We start from the raw sequence: 18,767 nt of genomic DNA, 5'->3' as shown, positions 1-18,767 counted from the left end.
TCATGGTAGATATCCGCGCAGAACCTTATATGCATTCGTACCGAATTTCCGAGCGTTCTCATTAGATACATTAGGCGACAGGTGTAAAGCTATGTTAACGGAACTCAGTCGCGGATGCGCTTGCAATCACCATAAAGCCCGCCTCAGAAAGCTGTGTGATCGCAAAGCAAAGCATGGAGCTTGCATAACCGATTTACGACACGAAACAAGCACAAGAATGTATTGCGCTGAATGACTCGTTATATTGAGGGAGGCGAGACTACCCAGATAGTCTGCTACGCTCCGCCGTCACGATCTCTATACTTTCACGCCGAACACCCTCGTTCTCACATACTCGTAGTTACCGCTCTCCCTCTCACATAGTGACTAGACCGACTGCATTTCCCTCCATTGTCCATCCTAAGGTCCCCGGTATCCAGGAGGGAGCATACCGCGCCGATCAACCGGGAAGGGGAGGCCACCCGCACCACCAAATCCAGCAGGGCCGTCTGGTCCCTGGAAGCCACCCATTCCGGGAGGGGGAGGTCCCATGAAGCCGGGTGGGGGTCCACCACCAAAAAAGCCGGGGGGAGGCTGCATCCCTCTAGGAGGCGGGGGTCCAACTAGGCCATCCGGGGGAGGTCCAGGCGGGAACGCTCCACCAGGAGGCGGGAAGTTCATGGGGAACATACCCGGCATCGGTCCGTTACGGGGTCCATTAACAAGACCGGGTGGAGGAATCATGGGCCTCTGGGGCGGACCCATCGGTTGGACACCCACTCCGCTTCCAGGGTTACCGGCACCGCCAGCACCCAATGGGAAAGGAAGCATGTGATGATCTAGACCAGGGGGAGGAGGCCGCTGAAGAATCTGCGTTGGCATCTGCGTCGGTGGCTGAGGGGGACGATTGTCAACATCTGAGGGGTGAAACTGGTCACTGAAGAAGCCAGGAGGAGCCGGGCCTCTGATCTGTTGTTGTTGCTGTTGCTGTTGCTGTTGCTGTTGTTGCTGTTGCCGCTGCGCAACGCTACGCTCCCGCTGATATTCGGCTTCACGCTCAGAAAGATCGGAGATATTGACCTGCTTGGTGGGCTGCGGCATCCGGACCAGGAGTTGTTCCTGCCGGGGCGGTTCAGGCACTTCCTTGTGATTCTGCATCAACCTCATGAGGAATTCCGTCTGGTTATTAACCATAGGGTTCTGTGTGCCCCGGTTGTTGCCATGGTTCGGCATAGCGTGGCGTTGGGCAAGAATATCATGCAATGCTTGCTCGGGCCTTGTCATGGGAGGCGGCTGAGTGGGCGGAGCCATAGAACGAGGGGAGAGAATGTCGCGTAAGGGGTTCGGTGGGGGTGCGCGGAATCGAGGGTCGTCACGGCGCTCTCCACCATACTGCTGGAAGGGTTCCGGGGAAGCGACTTGGCTTTTAGGTTGTGAGTCCGCAAGATGAGTCGGCTGCGAAAAGCTACCGAAGAGCTGAGCCATAGGATTGGTTGCCTGTCCAGATGACCCCGATGGCCCTCCCATCCCGCTCTTCTGAAGCTTTTGAATAAGAAGATTAAAGGCCTCTTTCTCGGCCTCATTCTGCTGAGGTCCTTCATTGGGCTGTCCGCTCGAGGGAGCAGTAGCAGCGGGAGTAGATGGCTCTGTCTTTGCTCCTTCCTGAGGAGTGAGAAAAGCCATAAATCGCGACCCTTTGCCGGATGTAGGCTTGCTAGCTTCCTTCTCGGCAGTGGGGGTGCTGACCTGAAGGCTACCGCCGTAGGCTGCAAAGAACTTGTCTGGACCGGTTTCGAGAGCAGGTGCAGACAACACCTTCTCTGCCTCGAATGAGGGCTCGGGCAGATTGGTTTGCAAAGGCGCAGGGGCCTTCTCTTCGGCCTTTGGCCCGCCGCCATGTTTGCTCTTCATACTTTCCATAAACTTCTTGAAATCTTCTGCCGTATGGCCCTGGCTTTTATGCTCAACGGGTTCGTCGAGCCATTCAGGGTCGCGCTCAACGCGCTGGTCACGGTCACGATCATATCTCCCTCCGCCATACCCACCAGCTCGGTCGCTATATCTGTCGTTCTGCCGATCTTCGGGTTCGCGATCACGCCAGCTCTTGGACCTGTCAATGCGTTCCCTGACAGAGAGAGAAGCACCATTGTTGTCGCTGCTGTTCGTATTCTCCTTGTTGAACCACGAATCGGTCTTGCCTCTTGACAAGCCGTTCCTGCGAGGTGTATCAATGTCTTCGCCTTCTTTGTCTCGCATGTCCTGGGCGCGGTTACGGCGATCCGAAACGTCTTTACTTTGGGTATCGCGGGAGCCGCCAAAACGCTCTCCGGCAGCGCCCATGCGACCCTGGAATCGCTCAGCACCCTCAGTACCAAAGCTCTTACGAGGCTTGACCGGAGTCCAGCCTTCGCTGTCCCTGTCTTGATCGTCCCCACGGCGGCGAAATGCGCTGTTCCGCCCGTTACCAAATCGATCACTGGTACTTTCCGAGTCAATGTTGCGAGCGCGGAAGTTGAATCGATCCGTGCGATCCTGCCGGTCGTTATCTTTGAGGCCCTTATCAGCGTCGGAGGTTCTGTTATTGCGCAAAGTTGTGGCGGATGCGAAGCTTGTTCTGGGAGGTCCAAGAATTATGTCCTCAGGATCTGCTAGGGTCAGCAAGAGATCCCTGGTGAAATCATAGAGAGGGAGAGCGTACTTGTTGTGTTGCGTGAACCGTTACGATCCAGCGTTGGACGTCTGTTTTCTTGGTTCAGAAGAAAACTGTCCCCGCCTTTGATGCGGTCATTGGTGGTCTTGGCCTGGCTATTGCGGCCTGTCTCTGGAGGCGGTCTATGAAGGATTAGCCAGAGTGTCATGGAATATTTAGTAGAGCACACATGTATGATGCGTAACTATTCATGTGTCCCCATCGCCTGGCCGAGTTAGAAGATGAACATACCCCATCCACTCCTCGGCGGGAGGGAGTCCGAGAGGCTTGACGCATAATGGCGACTGCCGTAGATACAGCAGAAATTCTGCCGAGTATTGCACTGCTGCCATGGTATTGTGGTTTTATATTATGCAAAGACCATCGACTGCAGATGGCAACTTGATCAGCACCTGCAGGTGGCAAGGGGAAGGACAACAACAACAAGTCGGTGACAAAGAGGAGGAGGCGGGTGTCCTAGCGGCGCAATGCCGCAATCCAGTAATAATTATTCGTCGAGGGAACCGGCGCGGCGACAGCTCAAGTCGGGTCGAGGGATATGTTGCGCGGAAGACGGGTCGGTAGGTGGAGGTTTGTGCAGACTGTGCACGAGGACAAAGGTGGATAGAGGGGGTGAGATGGATGATGGAGGCTGCGGCTGGCTGCTCGCCGAACGGCTTCACTGCTTCGGCTACGTCTGTTGGTGCGTCAACAGAGACTGCGAGGAGAGTGAGGCTGGCAGGAGCAATGCGGCGATTGAAAATGATGCTTCAATTTGCGGGAGGGCCGCAGATGACGGTAGTGTTGTCGACAGGTGATAGCACTGTTCTGGAGGGCCGGTGGCTAAAATAGTAGAAGCCGTTTTCTCTTTTTTTTTTTTGCGCTTCAGGTTCAGGTTGCGATCGATGCGGAGGAGAAGGGGGCGTGAATGACAATGGAGAGGCAAGTCACAACAAAGTGTGGTAAAACTGGAATGGGGGTTCAGGGCAAAGGACGGGCTGGACGGGAGACCGACTGGGAGGTGCGAAGGAAGCACGGAGGTGGAGGTGGAGGACGGTGGTGTTTCCTGGCGAAACTGGAACAGGCAAGCAGCTGGCTGGGCCTGTCCACTGGCCGCTCGGCTGCCCGCCATAGCCCGCCCAGGTTGGACCAGAGGTAGGTCCCCTCCTTCTTTAGCTGCTGAAGTTTCAACTCATCAGGACGGGGGTCACCTCCCATCGCCGCCGCACAACATCCTCCACTTGGAGATGGATCTAGGACCGACCGCTTTTAGTGATGCCACTTCACCATCCAAAACCTCGTTGTGAGCCTGTCATGTTGCTATTGCGGTCTTCCATATACAATCGCCGTCCATGGAAGTTCCGACTCGGGTCAAATCATGCTTGTAGACTCCTTTGTGAGCTTCGCGGCCCAGCGCCGTTCCCCATGCAAGATGTGTGTGTTCACCACTCCTTAGCATACACTAACAACCTTGTCTATCGCCGGCCTTGTATTCCAGCCTTTGCATCGCTAGAATGATACAAAGTGGACGCCGATGTCGCTGCTGCCAGCTGTCGTCATTTAGAGTCCTGCTCTTCCTAGACTGGGATCCCATCGTGATCATTAGCCCCTTTACACCTCCTTTTACAGCATTGTTACGTACGACTCCGCATCGTATACGTTCAAGGTTAGGTATCTACATCTACACTACGCATCGCAGTAAGATCTGAAAGCAAAAATCAAATGTTCACGTCAATAACCCGAGATCTCCTGAAATTTGTTCAAACTCCAGAGTGCACAATCAACTGTGATTGATCCCTCTTTCCGAGTGCTCTAGACAATCACGCTCTCAACACCTCCTTTACTCCACCCCTCAACCCTTCCCTTATCACAAGTTTCCCAAATCCGCTTCAACAGACCCTTATACGCCGCAACCTCGTCCTCGGAGCTGACAACAGTGCCTGCTCCACCTTGACTCTGCGTTGCGGACATGCTCTTCTTCATCTTCAGCAGCTCCTCTAGCCAACTAACTACGCCGAACCTTGTGACAAGCGTTGTGCTGCCTCCTTCGATCTTGGATGCTCGGTACAGTATCCTTAGGACCTGCATTCGCAGCGGCGTCCTCATGTATGGGTTTCCTGCTACCGCCAACAACCGCTCAAACAGCGGGCCCTTTGCCCCCTTCTTGTGGAACAATTCCAGGTCCTTGGATGTTCTAAGGCCGTCCAGCAGATATGCCAGTAGCCAGTTGAGCTGCGAATAGTACGAATCGCCAATCGCGGGTTCCTCGGTCAGGACTTCATCCGCCAGCGGCACTCTGTCCACGCTCCAGAAGGGCCCCCTTGTGAGGAAGGAGTTGATCTTGGGATAGAGGCTGTGTGTCGGGTCACGCAAGACGTTGACGGCATGGCAAGCGAAAGCAACGATGGTGCTCGGGAGCGGCGCCACTGCATTGATGGCCTGACTTGCGGCTGCCACCCTGGCGGTTTCGGCGAGCTCTGACAATAACAACCAGATCTGCTCCTTTTCCTCGTACTCGGATTGCTGGACCTTGGATGCCATTTTGAGGACGTTGACGAGCGCTTCCTTCCTAATACTGGCGTGCTCAGAGGCAAGTAGGCTGATGAGGGAAATGGCGTACCCTTCGTCCACAAGCTCGTCCACTGACTTGGATTGCCATTTGACAAGTGCTGAGTTATCGGTGGCCAGACTGTCTGGAACATCGAGAACACGCTCCAACTGCTCGCTGTCCAAGGCGGCGGCGTCGTCACCAGACTCCGATTTGTCCCCTTCCGCTGTTGTATTGTTCTTGTCTTGCTTGGCTTGGATTGACTTCCCAACTCCTGCTTGCTTGAATGGGTGTTTTTTGGGCATAGTCAATGATTTCCCTAGACCCTTAGCAAAAGAGTCAGACATGACTGCCAGCGCAGCCTCAAGCAAAGGCTTGCTCTCTCCAGCAGCTGCCGAATACCCGAGGAACTTTGGCAAGAAACGGCCGAGTCCATCAAGTGTACTCTTGGAGTCCGCTGCCTTGGCAGCAAAAGGCAGTTGTTCGATAATAGCAGCAACTAACGGGTTGACAGTATTTACCTCGTCCTCTGCATCCTTGGGTCTTAGATCTTGCAGCAATTCGAGATACTTGACCGGTGCGGTTGTACAGCGAGTGAGGCACTTATCCAAGAAAGGCCACAAGACAGCGAGTGATGAAGGAGACGACGCCATGAGCTCCTTGAGAGTCTCGAGAAGAACAGAAATTCCTGGATGCCCCTTATCCTTTGCCGGAACGACCTGCTGCTCCACCGCTACGAAATCGAGAACTTGCCGCACCGGTGCCAACGAAACGCCATGGGGTGCCTCGACATAGACCTTCAGCAGGGTTAAAAACGGTGAGAGAGTAAGCTGCTCTGTCGCCGCAAACCACCTCATACCTGGCGAGTATCCTGCAATCGCCAGGAGATTCTCCAGTTCTTTGAGGCTTAGCGCAAAGTCACGAGGATCATCCTCACCGACCTCTTCTGAGCGAGTCTCCTTCTGTTGTTTGTGCTTGGACAATCTCTTGAGCGCTGTCTCTAGTAATGGGGCGACGTCGAACTTGGCCATAAGCGCAACCTGCGGGATCACCTCGTAGTACAAGCGCAATAGCTGACTGGCAGCCTCACGGTGCAAGAGATCGTCTTCTGGGATAGATCTGTACGAGTTGATCATCTCCTTGATGCCTGGACTCCTTTGGCAGAATTCGTCAACTAACCGGCGGGCTGCTTCTGTCCAGAGCGCTTGGTTATTGTGAAACTTTGAGCTGTGAGCTGGGTCTTGGTGCATTTTAACAGCTGTATCGAGCTTCTGCACCGCCAGAATGAGTATTCGGGTCGCAAAGAAGGAGATCATCCTGGACTTGTTTGTTAAGCAGCGGCTGAGTGCTTTCTGGTTCAGGGGAAGAGGAAGGATGTTGTCCATGACGATGGATGTCGGGGGAGGTAGTTCGGCATAGCCAGACCCACGGCAAAAGTACTCAGGCAACGGCAGCGCTACCGTATTGAACAAAAATGCTGCATATCCAATCCATGTCGCAGACAGCTTGGGTTCGAAGGTAAATGATTTGTTCTTGATGAAGAAGTCGGCAATCAGCTCGGGCGCGACCTTGAAGATCGAAGTGATCAGCTCACTCTGTTTCACGCTTGACCATGGGCGGAGATTTTGGAGCAAGTTTGATAGAACAAAGTTGCGGACGGGAACCTCTGTTTTGAACTTGTTCATCCACACAATAGCTTCCAGCCCGAGCTCTTCAAGATCCGCGCTGGGGATAGCCGCGTTCGGATCCGCTTCTCTGGGATACAGTCCGGTATCCTGTCTGATAACACCACATGATGGGTTGGCGCACGCGGTCATGAGGAAGTCATGGGCAGCGTCTGGTATAGACGGGAGATCGTCGTTAGCTTGACGGTAGTAGTATAGACCCGATATCTTGATCAATGTCGTGGAACTGAGCAGATTGGATTTGGCCTCCCGAGTAACCTTGCTGTCAAGTAGGACGTAATCTCTTAACCCATTGAGAAGATCTAGCACCAGGTAAGGCAGATCTTGCTTGACATCTCTTGTGAGGGCAGTAACGACGTCCCTTTGCGCAAGCAGCTCCTTTTTGGCTTCGGGATGCAAGTATTTGAGGGCGCTCAGGAAGAATTGGACAGCATTTGTGCGTGGAGAAGGCTTCTTGATGTCCTCAGGTTCCTCGCCGATGTGAACAATCCCCATGTTTCGTGCCAATGACTTGAGCATCGACATTCTAGCGCGGAACATTGGCCGAGCAATAGCACCCCCATCGAAGCATACCGCCTCCCTGAGCATACGCAGGGTGGGCGAGATAATGAAAGCCTTTCCTTTGTCGGCCGACAAGCTGCGGGATATCAATTCTTGCTGACGTTTTTGCAACAAGGTTCTGCAGATGCCCAATCCGATTGGCGTAAGCTCAAGGCTTTGAGACAGCAGTTTTAGAAGCAGCGCGAGGATGACCGGTACAGCAGAAAGGAGGTTCTCGTTGTTGACTTGGCCGGCGTGACTCCATGTTTGCATGATATCGGGGAGGTATGTGGAGCTTTCGTCGTCCTCAGTTGGTTTCGTGGACTGTAAATATTCCTTGACGATCGTGAAGCGTAGTTCATGCTGTTGGCGTTTCTCAGAACTGTCGGTATCGTCATCGCGGGATAGTAAAGAATCGAGAAGGAGCTTGAACGATTGGAGCCCTGCATAGAGTTAACGCTTGCGAGTAATCATGGGACTGGGTGATCATGAGTATCCTCACCATGTCTCGAACGCCCAAAATCTGGATCAAATGCGAGGAGCTGCCTCAATTGGCGACTGGTGTGTATCACCTCGGACGTCGGAGCCTCGTGGACGACGCGTTGCCTTTTGCGCGGCCCATCCCCATTTTCTGCACCTCTGAACTGTCGTTTCCCCATTCTGAAGAATCACGGACTCCTTTCGGAGTCGGAAGTTGGGTATGTTTCGGTTTCGTGATCGACTGGTTGGATTTGAAGCTTTCCTCGTCAACTTTCTGGGAATTTCCTACCGTTTGCATGTTCTGCGGTGATTTACCGCCTGCCAATCGCGACTAAAGTGGAGCGTTCATGGTTTCACTACTCCACCAGAGTGATCGGGGTCGCAGCTTGAAGAGCCACCAGGGTTCAATTCACCCCACATGGTCTCGTCATTGGTCAGGGGTACCTGCATTCATGTACATTTACCGTAATGTAGTTTACTTTCACATGACATTAAGTGCACTCGGGTACAGCGGCATCTCGTGAAACCCAGTTCATCCGAGCTCATCCAACAGTACACTACATGCAGCGGGAGTGCCCTACGGCCTTCCCATTGCGATACGATGGGTTTTCCAAAACCGGGAATTCCAGAGACCATTTAGGCTTCTGTTCTCCAGTCATTCCCTTGATGTGCTGATCGGTCCATTGACCACATCTTCTACACCATCATCCGTCACGAGACTCTGTACACCCAATGACCGAAGCCGTTTTGAAAGAAGACTCTCTGCTGACCCAGGGCGCCCGTTTGTAACATGGCCGAAAGGATTACCGCCATATCCAACGTCTCCCCTGTTGAGCTTGTCGTATCTACCCAACAGAGCTGGAGGTCCCGTCAGCGCTAGTCCGGTCATGGCATCACTACCGGCTGCCATGGCTGTGGGTCGGGGGAAATGGAGACAATTATTGAGATATTCTGCGTCTTGACTTGGTTGACGGATGTCGGTTTGGTTCTCATCATGTCTGTCGGCAGCCAAACCCGGAGCATGCTGTGACGGTTTTGGAGCAACAGAGTTATTTGTTGGAGTAGACGACAAGTTGCTTGTTCGCAATGCTCTGTAGGGCATGTACCGCGGCTCTGGGTACGTGACTTCATTACGAAGCTTCTCGGTGCCATCTGGAACCCGATTGGCAAATACGACCCTGATGTCCTTGTACAAATAAAAACGACCTTTTGACGGGCTGCAAATATGAAGATGGATCAAATATCGAAGAATAGGAGGGCCGTCCGGCACTGTACTCTTAAGGCCGTCAATGATGGGTCCCGCAGAGTAACTCCGCTGGCGGATGAACGTCTTTGTGCCCGCTTCCATGCCTGTCAAATCATATGGAACCAGAAAGAGTTTGACAGCTGTTTTGTTCTGGTTTTTGATGACGATTTGGAGTTGTCCCTTCTCTGGAATGCGGTACGAGCCTCCAGGAGGCGATTTGTGAGATCGTGACGTTTTCTTGTTCTTTTCGAATCTCTGACCATTGCCCCCTGAAGCTTCGTCCCCAATATCATGAACAATGTGGTCGCCATCAGGTGATTTTTGTTCGGCATGCCTTGATTCTTGTTTTCGTTTGGACCGTTGCGATTCCTCTGGATTTGGCAATCCGTTCTCTAAGTCGATTTGGCCCACGTAGGGACTCGGTCCATCATCCCCTCTACTCCTGCCATGAACAGTACTGGAATAACGATAAAAGACAGCTGAAAATGGCAGAGTGACGTGAGATGGGCAACGCAAATGCAGTTTGCATTTCCCGATACCTAGGACGCCGATTTGCGCCACGAACTCCAAGGGTTTGGAAGGCGTTGTTGACATTCGTCCCCTGAGAATACTTTCTTCATAAGATCCAACCATAGATGCATGCTGTAAGGGAGAACCTTCAGAGCTGTGAGATAGACGCCTTGACCGACACATGGAAGGCGTTTGAGGGGAAGAGCTTGGTATCGAAAGGCCAGAGAGCGACGCTAATGAACGGCGAGGTTGATGTGCTTGGCACGGAAGTGTACGCTCCCTGTGTGGCGGTGTATGCCTCAACATTCCTCCGTGGCTCAGAGGACAACCTTGAGCCCAGTTCATTGTATGCCTTCGCAACCTGGGGGATCCGGATATGATCCCGTCCGAAGATGTCTCTGATTCAATATCCTCGCGGCTTTCTGTATGTACTAGAGGACTGGTGGGGAGTTTATAAGCAAAACTTGTGGAGAGAGATGAAGAAACCGAGGAAGAGGGTGAACCAAAGGCCTCCTTTCTATAATCCATTGCCTTCCGTGGAAAGGGCCACGGCGTAGGCTCTCTGGAGGCCCATGAGTCTTTGAAGTTCCCGAAGTCTTGGGATTTCCGTGGTTGAGAAGCGTCTTGTCTGTCGTGTCCATCGGAAGTTTGATTGTCTGGCGTAAAATCCCCGCTGTGAAGGGCAGAGCGTGGGCGTTCGATGTCAAGCCCCGACTCGAGCTGTCCAGCAGTCTTTACGTCAAATTGGCTCCATTCACCATCTTGCTTCTCTTGAGTAATTGCAGGTGGGGAAAGCAAGCATGACCCGTTTAAAATTAACGTCTGAGGTGTCTGTGGGGATGGCTGTACTTCGTCTTCATAGAGCCGTGACTCAAGCTGCAAGCATGTCAGCATGTCAGTAGGGCAAGAGGGTATAATAGCCAAACCCAGATATAGAAACGTACATGGCGACCGGGCACCCAATTTGGACTTTCTGTCCTCTTTAAGAGATGCATGAGCTCAGCTCGATCGTAGGTCAAGGCACTGGGGAGCTTCCTCTCAGGAGGGGCTGGGCTATACGGGCTGTCGACTGGTCCCTCGCAAAATTCAGTCCTGATGCTCTCCTCAGAGACACGGCAAGGCAATGACTTTGGGGAGGCCGTCACAGGATCGGACTGTATACGATCAGTGGGCTCCGGCATCTCCGCATGAGAGACGTGAACGAGACGGCCCTGATTTAACAGGTTGTGGGAAAAGGGCATGATGAAGTGACACTATGCGATTCAAAGAAAAGCCAAAATGCGGTGAAGGGCGTCTGTGCTCTTTGAAGAACTAAATTCCGCGCCGATCAAAGAGTTGAAGCAGTTTGGATCCTAGGCAGTTTATATCGAAACAATTTCCATGATTCCAACCATAAACAATGAGCTGTGTTGGAAGTTTGCTGGGCCGGAAATTCGGGGGAGTGGAGGAAGTTCGTTAATCCAAGACCTATAGGGGAGATAGCAGGATCAGTCCGGACATGCACAAGACCTGGACCGTGTGTTGATTAAATCGCGGTGGCGGAGAAGAAGAGCGCAAATATCATCATAGTCGGAAGGTCGTCGAAGCTGGATGGGTCCGGAACTCGAGTCAAGCATCACAGCACTTTGCTAGAGCTGTGAGGGTGCTATTTGGTACAATCGAGCAAATCGATTTGATCGGACGATATGTTTGTGATTCAAAAAGAAAGGTACTTAGATCAGACAAAAAGAACCTCCAGGTCATGGCATGTAGACGTCGATAACACAGACTTGCGCCAGGCCTAGGTATGTATTTGGCGGATTGTGGGAATTGGGCAAACGTCTCTTCTAAGACTCGAAGAGCTTTGAATTTAATGGACTTGGAAAAGAGCAACGGGAGTGATGCTGCGAGTCACGGCACGGCCCCAGTCTGTTGCAACCGGTGACGAGGTGTTGGCTGAGTGGTAGTGTGCGTAGAGTTCGATATGCATGCAGTATAGACGGGACGGAAGGGACCAGTGACAGTTTCATGAGATGGCAGTGCAGCGATGGCAGTAATGCAAGCGGGAGCCAACATGTACACCACAGTTAGGTATGCCTTTTCCGCATATGTAATCACCTGGAGTGGAGCTGGAGATCTGCGCCGGACTCTTTGCGGTTGAGGTCGAGACGTGTTTGTAGGTCAGGTATCCATATGAACCGGGTCGGGCATGTTGGATGCCTCTGCTAAACTCATCGAAGGAGCAACAAAAGGTGGATTGAGCGAGGGATTCAAGAGATGGGCTTTGGCTTGCAGTTGGGAACTTTGAAGCCCGATGTGGTTTAACAAGCGGAGTGGATACGGTACCCCTCATCTGGTAGTACCTCTACTTACCCGTAAAGGTACACGGCGGCTTGCGCAGTAAAAACGGGATGATTTTGATGTGATCACGTACTTGTCAGTTAGGCATTGACACCCATGGTGATTAATTTGTTCACTCCCATCTATCTTGCATTGCCCCTGAGGATTCAAACCCGTTCTAATTTCTAGGTCCGCCGTCCAAGGTTTTGGTGATTAACCGCTGTGCGGTACCGACGCATCCGATCGAGGTGTTCCTGGACTTTAGGTAGTTCTGACCTCGATGATGCAACGGGCATGAACTGGCCAAATTCGGCGTCATCTGGCGGGAGGTTAGGTAGGTAGTTCCTTAGTCCAGTAACCCCTGCCATTAGCCCCACAGCCAGCTGACCGCCTAGCTCTTGTCAGTTCTTCTGCCAGTGTCTCCCGCCTGTAGCGATAACGACCTGCCAGGGGCAGCTTATCAGTATATTTGTATCTTGTAGTGTAGGTAGTGGTAAAACTACCCAGGAGGGGGAAAAAAAAACCAAAAAACAACCAAGCTTCCTCCAAACGTAACACCGAAATCAGCATCATCTAATTACCATCTCATTGCCCGTCAATTATCCCAGACTAGATAACGTCCGCTCTTACATTCTCCAATCACCAACAATCAAACTTTCACAATCAACAGCATGGCACCCAAAAGAGCCCTTGACGAGGGCCCGACAACCGGCGCTCCGGATAAGAAAAAGGCCAAGCATGGCTTCCGTGTTGGCCCAGAGAACCTCCCAGATGGAGCGTGGAAGCGCAAAGGTAATCACCACTTTGCGTATTCCAAGAGAGTCTTGCTTCGCCCATATACATGCTAACATGAAAATTCTCATCAACCAGTCACCAAGATCAAGAGGGAGCTCATCACCAAGGCCAAAGTCAAGAAGCAATACGCCAAAATCAAAGCCCAGAAAGAAGCCGAAGCCCCAGCTGCCTCTAGTGTCCCCGTCGGTCCCGTTCTAGATGCCCACGTCACCATGGAGGACGACAACAGCAACTACAAAATTGACAACGAGGTAGAGAGAGATGTAGACACCCCCGCGCCAATTCACCCTTCGCGGCAAATCCTCCTCGAGAAAGGCGCCGCTGCCAAAGCAGCTAGAGCCGAACAACAGAAACCTAGTGAAGAATCGCACAACGAGAATGAAGAGAATGCCAACGGAGGAGAAGAACAAAAAGAGGTCCAACGGACAACAACGACAACAATAACCACAACTACCACCCAGGAAGACGATGACGGTGTCTACATTCCCCCACCCATGGACCCAAACATGCACCCCTCGCGCCTTCCCAAACGCCACCGCAAACCGAACTACTACGAAAAAGAGCTAGCGCTCGCCGAGAAGAAGAAGAAGCAGGCGGAAGCGCGGGCGGCCGAGATTGCGCGGCGCGAGGAGGAGAAGCGCCAGCGTATCGCTGAAAGAGAAAAGTATCGCAAGCAGATGGCCAAGGCGAGGCAGCCGGGAGCGAGGGATGGGAAGATGAAGCTTGGAAGGCAGGGAAATTTGTTGTTGGATAAGGTCAAGAGGATTGTTGGACAATGAACACGGTCAGTGGCACCCGGGGGAAGAGGGAGGGTGGCTAGCTATGTGCTCGAAAGCGAGTTGGACGGGGCGAGCCAGGGCTGGACTTGTTGGTTTGTTGGGTGTAGATTTCTGCACTCAGGTTATGTTTGCGTGGATGTTGGGCGGAATGCCTGACAAAGTTGTTGCGTCTGTGAAACACATGATACCCGGCTGAAGAAAGGGAGGAAGGAGAGGAGATGCTTTTAGAATGTCACGAAGAGAAAGGACAGTCACAATTTTTCAAGTAGGTGCTTGTAGAATGTATAAGTTACCTTTCCTTGATGCGGCCATGAGGACAGTCGACCACCGACACGAGATTGATAATACATATCTGACCGAGCCGCGACGTCCGCACCCGACTTTCCTGATCATATCTGTGTGCTCAAAGGAAATCATAATTACGGAATGCATATGAAGCCATCAATAACCGACTCAGCGAGTCGTTGCGACAGGCGAGACATACTCGAATATAAGAGGGTAATCACACAGCTGTTTTTACGGACAGTCGCGAACTGCCCCCCCAAAATCATGGGGAAATTTGTCCCATTTGATCCAGACAGCAATGGTTTGTGCCATTCTCCTCATCAACTCATATTAGACTTAATCCAATCCAACTGTAGAATATCAGACCGAACCTTTCCCAGCCCACATAGGACACACGCAAAATCACTGCAGACCACCCTTGTCCTTCTTCAGCCAAGTCATAAACACCATTTTTCATTTTTCTTCTGGCCAAAATATTCAGATCACCAAAGAGCAAGAAAGCCCCAAAGTGGGAACTGGGCAAGATATGGTGCGGAGAGGCCCTACGAGCCTTCCACGAGAAGAGAACAACAACGCCCAATTGAGTCCTTGTGCATCTTCCATGCTTCGACAAGCGCATCGGCTAGTCGCTTCGGCCAAGCTTGCGGGAAAAAAACCAAAACATTTCATCAGTATATACAAACCACGTGTAGGTCATTCGGTGGTTAAGGATACTCTCCCGTCCATCTTCAGTTCGCCCGCACCGCGCTCACGCGCTCGCTAACTCCTTATTCCTCAAAGATGAGCGCACTGTTCTCGATCAGGAACTGCACGGCATTGTTCTTGGCGTGCATGTCTGTCATTTCTTTCTCGAGACTGTGATCTCTCATGATGGTGGGCGCAAACACCACAGCCAAGTTTTTGGGTGACATCTGATGAGAGCCAGTCAGCCGGATGTCCCGAGTACAGGGAAAAGAGACCATTGGAACGGCAGACTTACCAAATTCTCGCGTTCTCTGCTCGCTACTCGAGCAAGATGGAACATGAGGAACTCGAGACAGTCGCGGTGCTTTGGTGGAAGCATGTTGACCGTTTTTTTCAGGTGAGCGCATTTCTCCTCTACGTCTTGAATATCTGTGGAAAAAGCTGGTGAGCATCCGTCTACACCCGTCAATTGAGGATGGACTTACTATTGGACTCCAAGACCCTTTCATACACCTCGAACGTCAGCAAGGGGTTGGGAAGCTTGCGGAAATACTGTTTAAGGACACTCGTCACAGCAGTAATATCGATCTCCGGGTCGGAAATGTCGAAATCTTGCTGCTTCTCGAAGCCCTCTTGAATCATCTTGATTTGAGAGTTGCCTCCGGTTTTCCTGTAGATTCCCTCAACATCCATACCGCGAAGCTCTACCTCCTCGATACAGCGCGTGACCACGCTTGGTATCTGACGGCGTTCATGCTCAGTCCGCTCAATCAGGTCGGAACCGAAGAGAGTAGTGGGGGCTTCTGCAACCGCAGGGGTAGAGATATTGGTCACCGACATCGACTTTTGCTGCGCGTTCGGCTTTTTGCCACCGAAGAAACCAAACCCTCCACCACCACCTCCTCCACCTTGCCGCGCGTTATCAACCATCACAGGTTTGATGGTGTTGGCTGGTGGGGGAACGACAGTGACCGGAGCCTCAACCTGGGCAACTGTCATGGCATAAGGAAGACCAATGTTATCTCCGTTCAAGGAGCCCTGCTGCTGCTGCTGCTGCTGCTGCTGCTGCCTCTGGGTTCCTTCCTGTCCTTGGAATGCGCCTGCCGCACCACGGATACCCTTCGAGATATTGTGCGCCACCTTGCTGGAGCCCTTCTTCCAGTTGAACTTCTTGACCTGGCCCTTGCGGATGTTCACCACGGTAGGGCCTTCCACAAGCGGATCTTCCATATCAGGACCAACCATAGTCGTAGCTGTTTGTAAGCTCGCGGCGTCCATGTTGAGTGAAGCACCCTTGGTGTGGCCGTAAATACCCAAACCATTGGGTGACTTGAGCTCGCCGTTATTGATCTGCTGCTTAAATCTCTCCTGAATCTGGTGAGTGAGATCATTGTTCATATCGGCCAACTGAGCGTTCTTGGAAGACAGCTGCTCAAACTCGAGCAGAGCGCGATCGCGGTCGGCAATGGCTTGGTTTTTCTCCTCAACCAAATCGTCTCTCTCCGCGATGAGTTGCTCGATCGCAGAGGTCATGTTGTGCTTGAGACGTTCTAGCTTTTGGACAAACTCCTTGATTGCGGACTCCTCCAACTCGCGAGCGTCAAACGACTCGTTAGTCTTCTTTGCACGCTCAACATACCCGGCCAGTACCTCAAGTTGCCTGATCATGATCTCAGTCTGAGTATCAAGCACCGAAACCGTCTTCCTCTTCTCGATCAACTTCTTGTTAAGACTCTTAAGATCCTTTTCCGTGTTGAACTGTCGCTCCAGCTCTGCCACCCGCTGTTCGGAGCTTCTGAGTTGCCGCTTCAGATAGGCTGGATCATCCTGTGTCGTACTAGCCAAAGACAACGGACTCGTTATATCGTTGATATTACCAGTGGAGTAGTCCTCAACAATCGGAGTTCTCGGCCAACGGGGCGAAGTAGTTCCTCGAGTGGTCTCGCTCACGCTCCTACTGTGAGAAATTCTGCCAGGAGTAGCGCCTGTTTCACCACTGCTGTTCCGTCCATGTCGTACTGCGTTTGAGACCCGGCGGAGGATTGACGATGAGCCCTCATCTGTTCCTAATATCCTGGCCATATCCTCATCCATGCTGAACTCGACCCCAGAGCTCCACCTAGGTAGCTTGGGTGATGGTTTCAGCTCCTGGACTTCACCACTTGTTGTCGACTGGTTTTTGGGTGTCTGGGCCTGAGTGGGAGGCAAAGGCGGTGCGCGGGGTTGCATATACGTGTTACTAAGCTTCGCCTCAGGCGGCGGGGGACGGATCGGGAGAGCAGGACCCTCAGAATTGTTCGACCCAGGAACCGGCAGAGGTTTGCCATCGGCTACTTGCAATACGTCAGTAAACAGAGCTGATACAATCACACAGGATTGGAATGGGGACGTACAGTTTCTGGATACAGGAGGCGGGACCTCTTTCCGTGGAATGGGTCGCCCAGCGTTCGAGACTTCTGAGCGCGAGGTTACAGAGTCGCTGGACGGCCGTATCTCATCGCTCATGGGATCCCTAGGACGAGAATCCTGAGAGGACCTAGGGGTCATGATCCTGTCTGGACTCATAGTTAAAGGGGGCTCAGGACTCTCCTTATTCCGTGGCGTAGTTCCATTCTCGATGCTGTTGCTTGCTTGAGATTCGCTCCGGTTACCCACAAGCCTCTTACTTTTGGGTACATTCTGCAGCTTGAAGTCCTCGTTGTTGGGCTGCTGATTGTAGGCTTCGGCCAAAATGCTAGCGATATGGGCCGGCTTTGTGTTACCAATCACATCGGCCGCTCGAGAGAGCTTCCGGGGTGGGAGCCGCTCCTGTTGGGGACTTTCATAGTCAGACGACGGCTGCCTCTCTTGGGCCATCTGCGCCATCAATGCAATGTGGGGTGTTGGCGCCGTCGATTCCTTCTTGTCTGCCTGGACAGCATTTGACCTGGCCGAGCCAAAATAATCTTTGTTTTTGCGGCTCGTGTCTGAAATTGTGTCTGCCGTAGACTGAGGCGTGATGGACGGCGCGGGACTCTGGTCAAGCGCGACAGGAATGAAGAAGTCCTCAGCATCCCCCCCGCTGAGATCAGCAGAAAACATGGTTGAATTGCGGTTGTGTCTATAGTTTGGCGCTGGCGGGGCCAGCACCGTTTCCTTGTTCGTTTCCGCCAATCTTTCGGGGGAGCGGTCAGGTCTCGAACTGCTCCGCGACGATGAGTCCTGCCGTCCATAAGCATTTCGCGGTCGTGGTGATAGTTCGGTAGGGGTATCAGAGTCCGCCGCAAGCTTTTCGGCTGCGAAACCTGTGCTGGAAGGGGGTACAGCGTTTGGCGGTAGCGCAGGAAGGGATTTGTCGGTGTCTCGAGCTTTTGCTTGAGCCGCTGCTTTTGCTTTCTTGCGTCTTCGTGCCATTAGACTCTCGTGGCAATTCATGCAAAATATGCCATGAGCCGTCCTGGCGTAGCGCAGGTTTTCGATCTTTCTCTTGCAATTCCTACAGCGGAAGCATGTTGCGCAAAAGGCCTGATCTCCGGTCAGGATGGCCAAGTCCTCAATCTTATTACCGCAAGCACTACAGCTGTATGTGCAGTTGTTGCAAATCAGCGACCCGTCTCCAAGCAGAAGGAGGTTCGCATCCGAGTCAAGGAGCGTGTTGCATGTGTTACAACGGAAGCAATCGAGATGCCATCGGTTTCCAGCTGTGATATTGTCAGTTAATAACGTAGATCATTAACACCCACTTCACTCGCTCCGAAACGCTCATGCTATTGTGGATGCCGCCAGTTGCGAAGGATTGATACCCCCAGCAAGCGGAAGGGAAGCAAGCTATAGGTATCTATGTATTAACAACATACCAAGTTCGAATGCTTTGCCTTCTTCCAGAATCTAGCACGGGACGGTCAGCATTGATCAAGGAGTAACTTGGCTGGATGGGGGGGCTTACTTCACCGCATCCTTTGCATGGGAACACATCGTCCGCATCCATGGGGGCGTCAAGATAGTCATCCATGGTTGCGGTGTTCACCCTTAAAACTGCGCCGAAATTCCAAGTTCACCACCAGCTTTGTCGGGTGTGGGACAATCGCAAGGATCAAACTGCTTAGGGGCGAGCGTTGAGGGAAATGGGTATTTGTCAAAAATAGCACATGGAGGGTATTCCGATCGCACGCTGTCCTTCAGGGTGAAGCCGATTGTGGTCTGTACCGGTGAAAAAAAAAAAAAGGGGGGGGGGGGGAGGGGGGGGGGG

The 18,767-nt window shown here is 52.5% G+C and overlaps 5 protein-coding genes across 5 annotated transcripts; 1 reads left to right on the top strand and 4 right to left on the bottom strand.

Moving 5' to 3' along the window:
* Positions 1-222: 222 nt before the first annotated feature.
* On the bottom strand, positions 223-3,005 carry NEUTE1DRAFT_60078 (uncharacterized protein; the record flags this gene model as incomplete). Its single annotated transcript, XM_009851039.1, has 3 exons — positions 223-2,624; positions 2,678-2,811; positions 2,921-3,005. The coding sequence occupies 3 exons, from the start codon at positions 2,923-2,925 to the stop codon at positions 400-402; spliced, it is 2,364 nt and encodes a 787-aa protein (XP_009849341.1).
* A 1,397-nt stretch (positions 3,006-4,402) lies between these two features.
* Positions 4,403-9,052, bottom strand: NEUTE1DRAFT_60074 (uncharacterized protein; the record flags this gene model as incomplete). Its single annotated transcript, XM_009851038.1, has 4 exons — positions 4,403-7,867; positions 8,211-8,239; positions 8,729-8,779; positions 9,028-9,052. 4 exons carry the CDS (start codon positions 9,050-9,052, stop codon positions 4,481-4,483), a joined length of 3,492 nt encoding a protein of 1,163 aa, XP_009849340.1.
* NEUTE1DRAFT_10683 (uncharacterized protein) lies at positions 9,003-10,855 on the bottom strand (the record flags this gene model as incomplete). The annotated part of the gene is made up of 2 exons (XM_009850392.1): positions 9,003-10,553; positions 10,622-10,855. Coding segments are annotated over 2 exons (1,785 nt in total), but the record flags the coding sequence as incomplete, so codon positions are not given.
* Positions 10,856-12,667: 1,812 nt separating this feature from the next.
* NEUTE1DRAFT_120939 (uncharacterized protein) lies at positions 12,668-13,570 on the top strand (the record flags this gene model as incomplete). The annotated part of the gene is made up of 2 exons (XM_009851037.1): positions 12,668-12,788; positions 12,867-13,570. 2 exons carry the CDS (start codon positions 12,668-12,670, stop codon positions 13,568-13,570), a joined length of 825 nt encoding a protein of 274 aa, XP_009849339.1.
* Positions 13,571-14,119: 549 nt separating this feature from the next.
* NEUTE1DRAFT_145145 (uncharacterized protein) lies at positions 14,120-18,603 on the bottom strand (the record flags this gene model as incomplete). Its single annotated transcript, XM_009851036.1, has 6 exons — positions 14,120-14,766; positions 14,835-14,968; positions 15,025-16,869; positions 16,933-18,219; positions 18,376-18,406; positions 18,465-18,603. The coding sequence occupies 6 exons, from the start codon at positions 18,528-18,530 to the stop codon at positions 14,623-14,625; spliced, it is 3,507 nt and encodes a 1,168-aa protein (XP_009849338.1).
* Between the last annotated feature and the right edge of the window lie 164 nt (positions 18,604-18,767).

This window comes from Neurospora tetrasperma (genome assembly GCF_000213175.1).
Source record: "Neurospora tetrasperma FGSC 2508 unplaced genomic scaffold NEUTE1scaffold_2, whole genome shotgun sequence".
NCBI classification, from domain to species: Eukaryota; Fungi; Ascomycota; class Sordariomycetes; order Sordariales; family Sordariaceae; genus Neurospora; species Neurospora tetrasperma.
The sequence above is the reverse complement of the archived record's forward strand: the minus strand, read 5'-3'. Positions and strand labels throughout refer to the sequence as shown.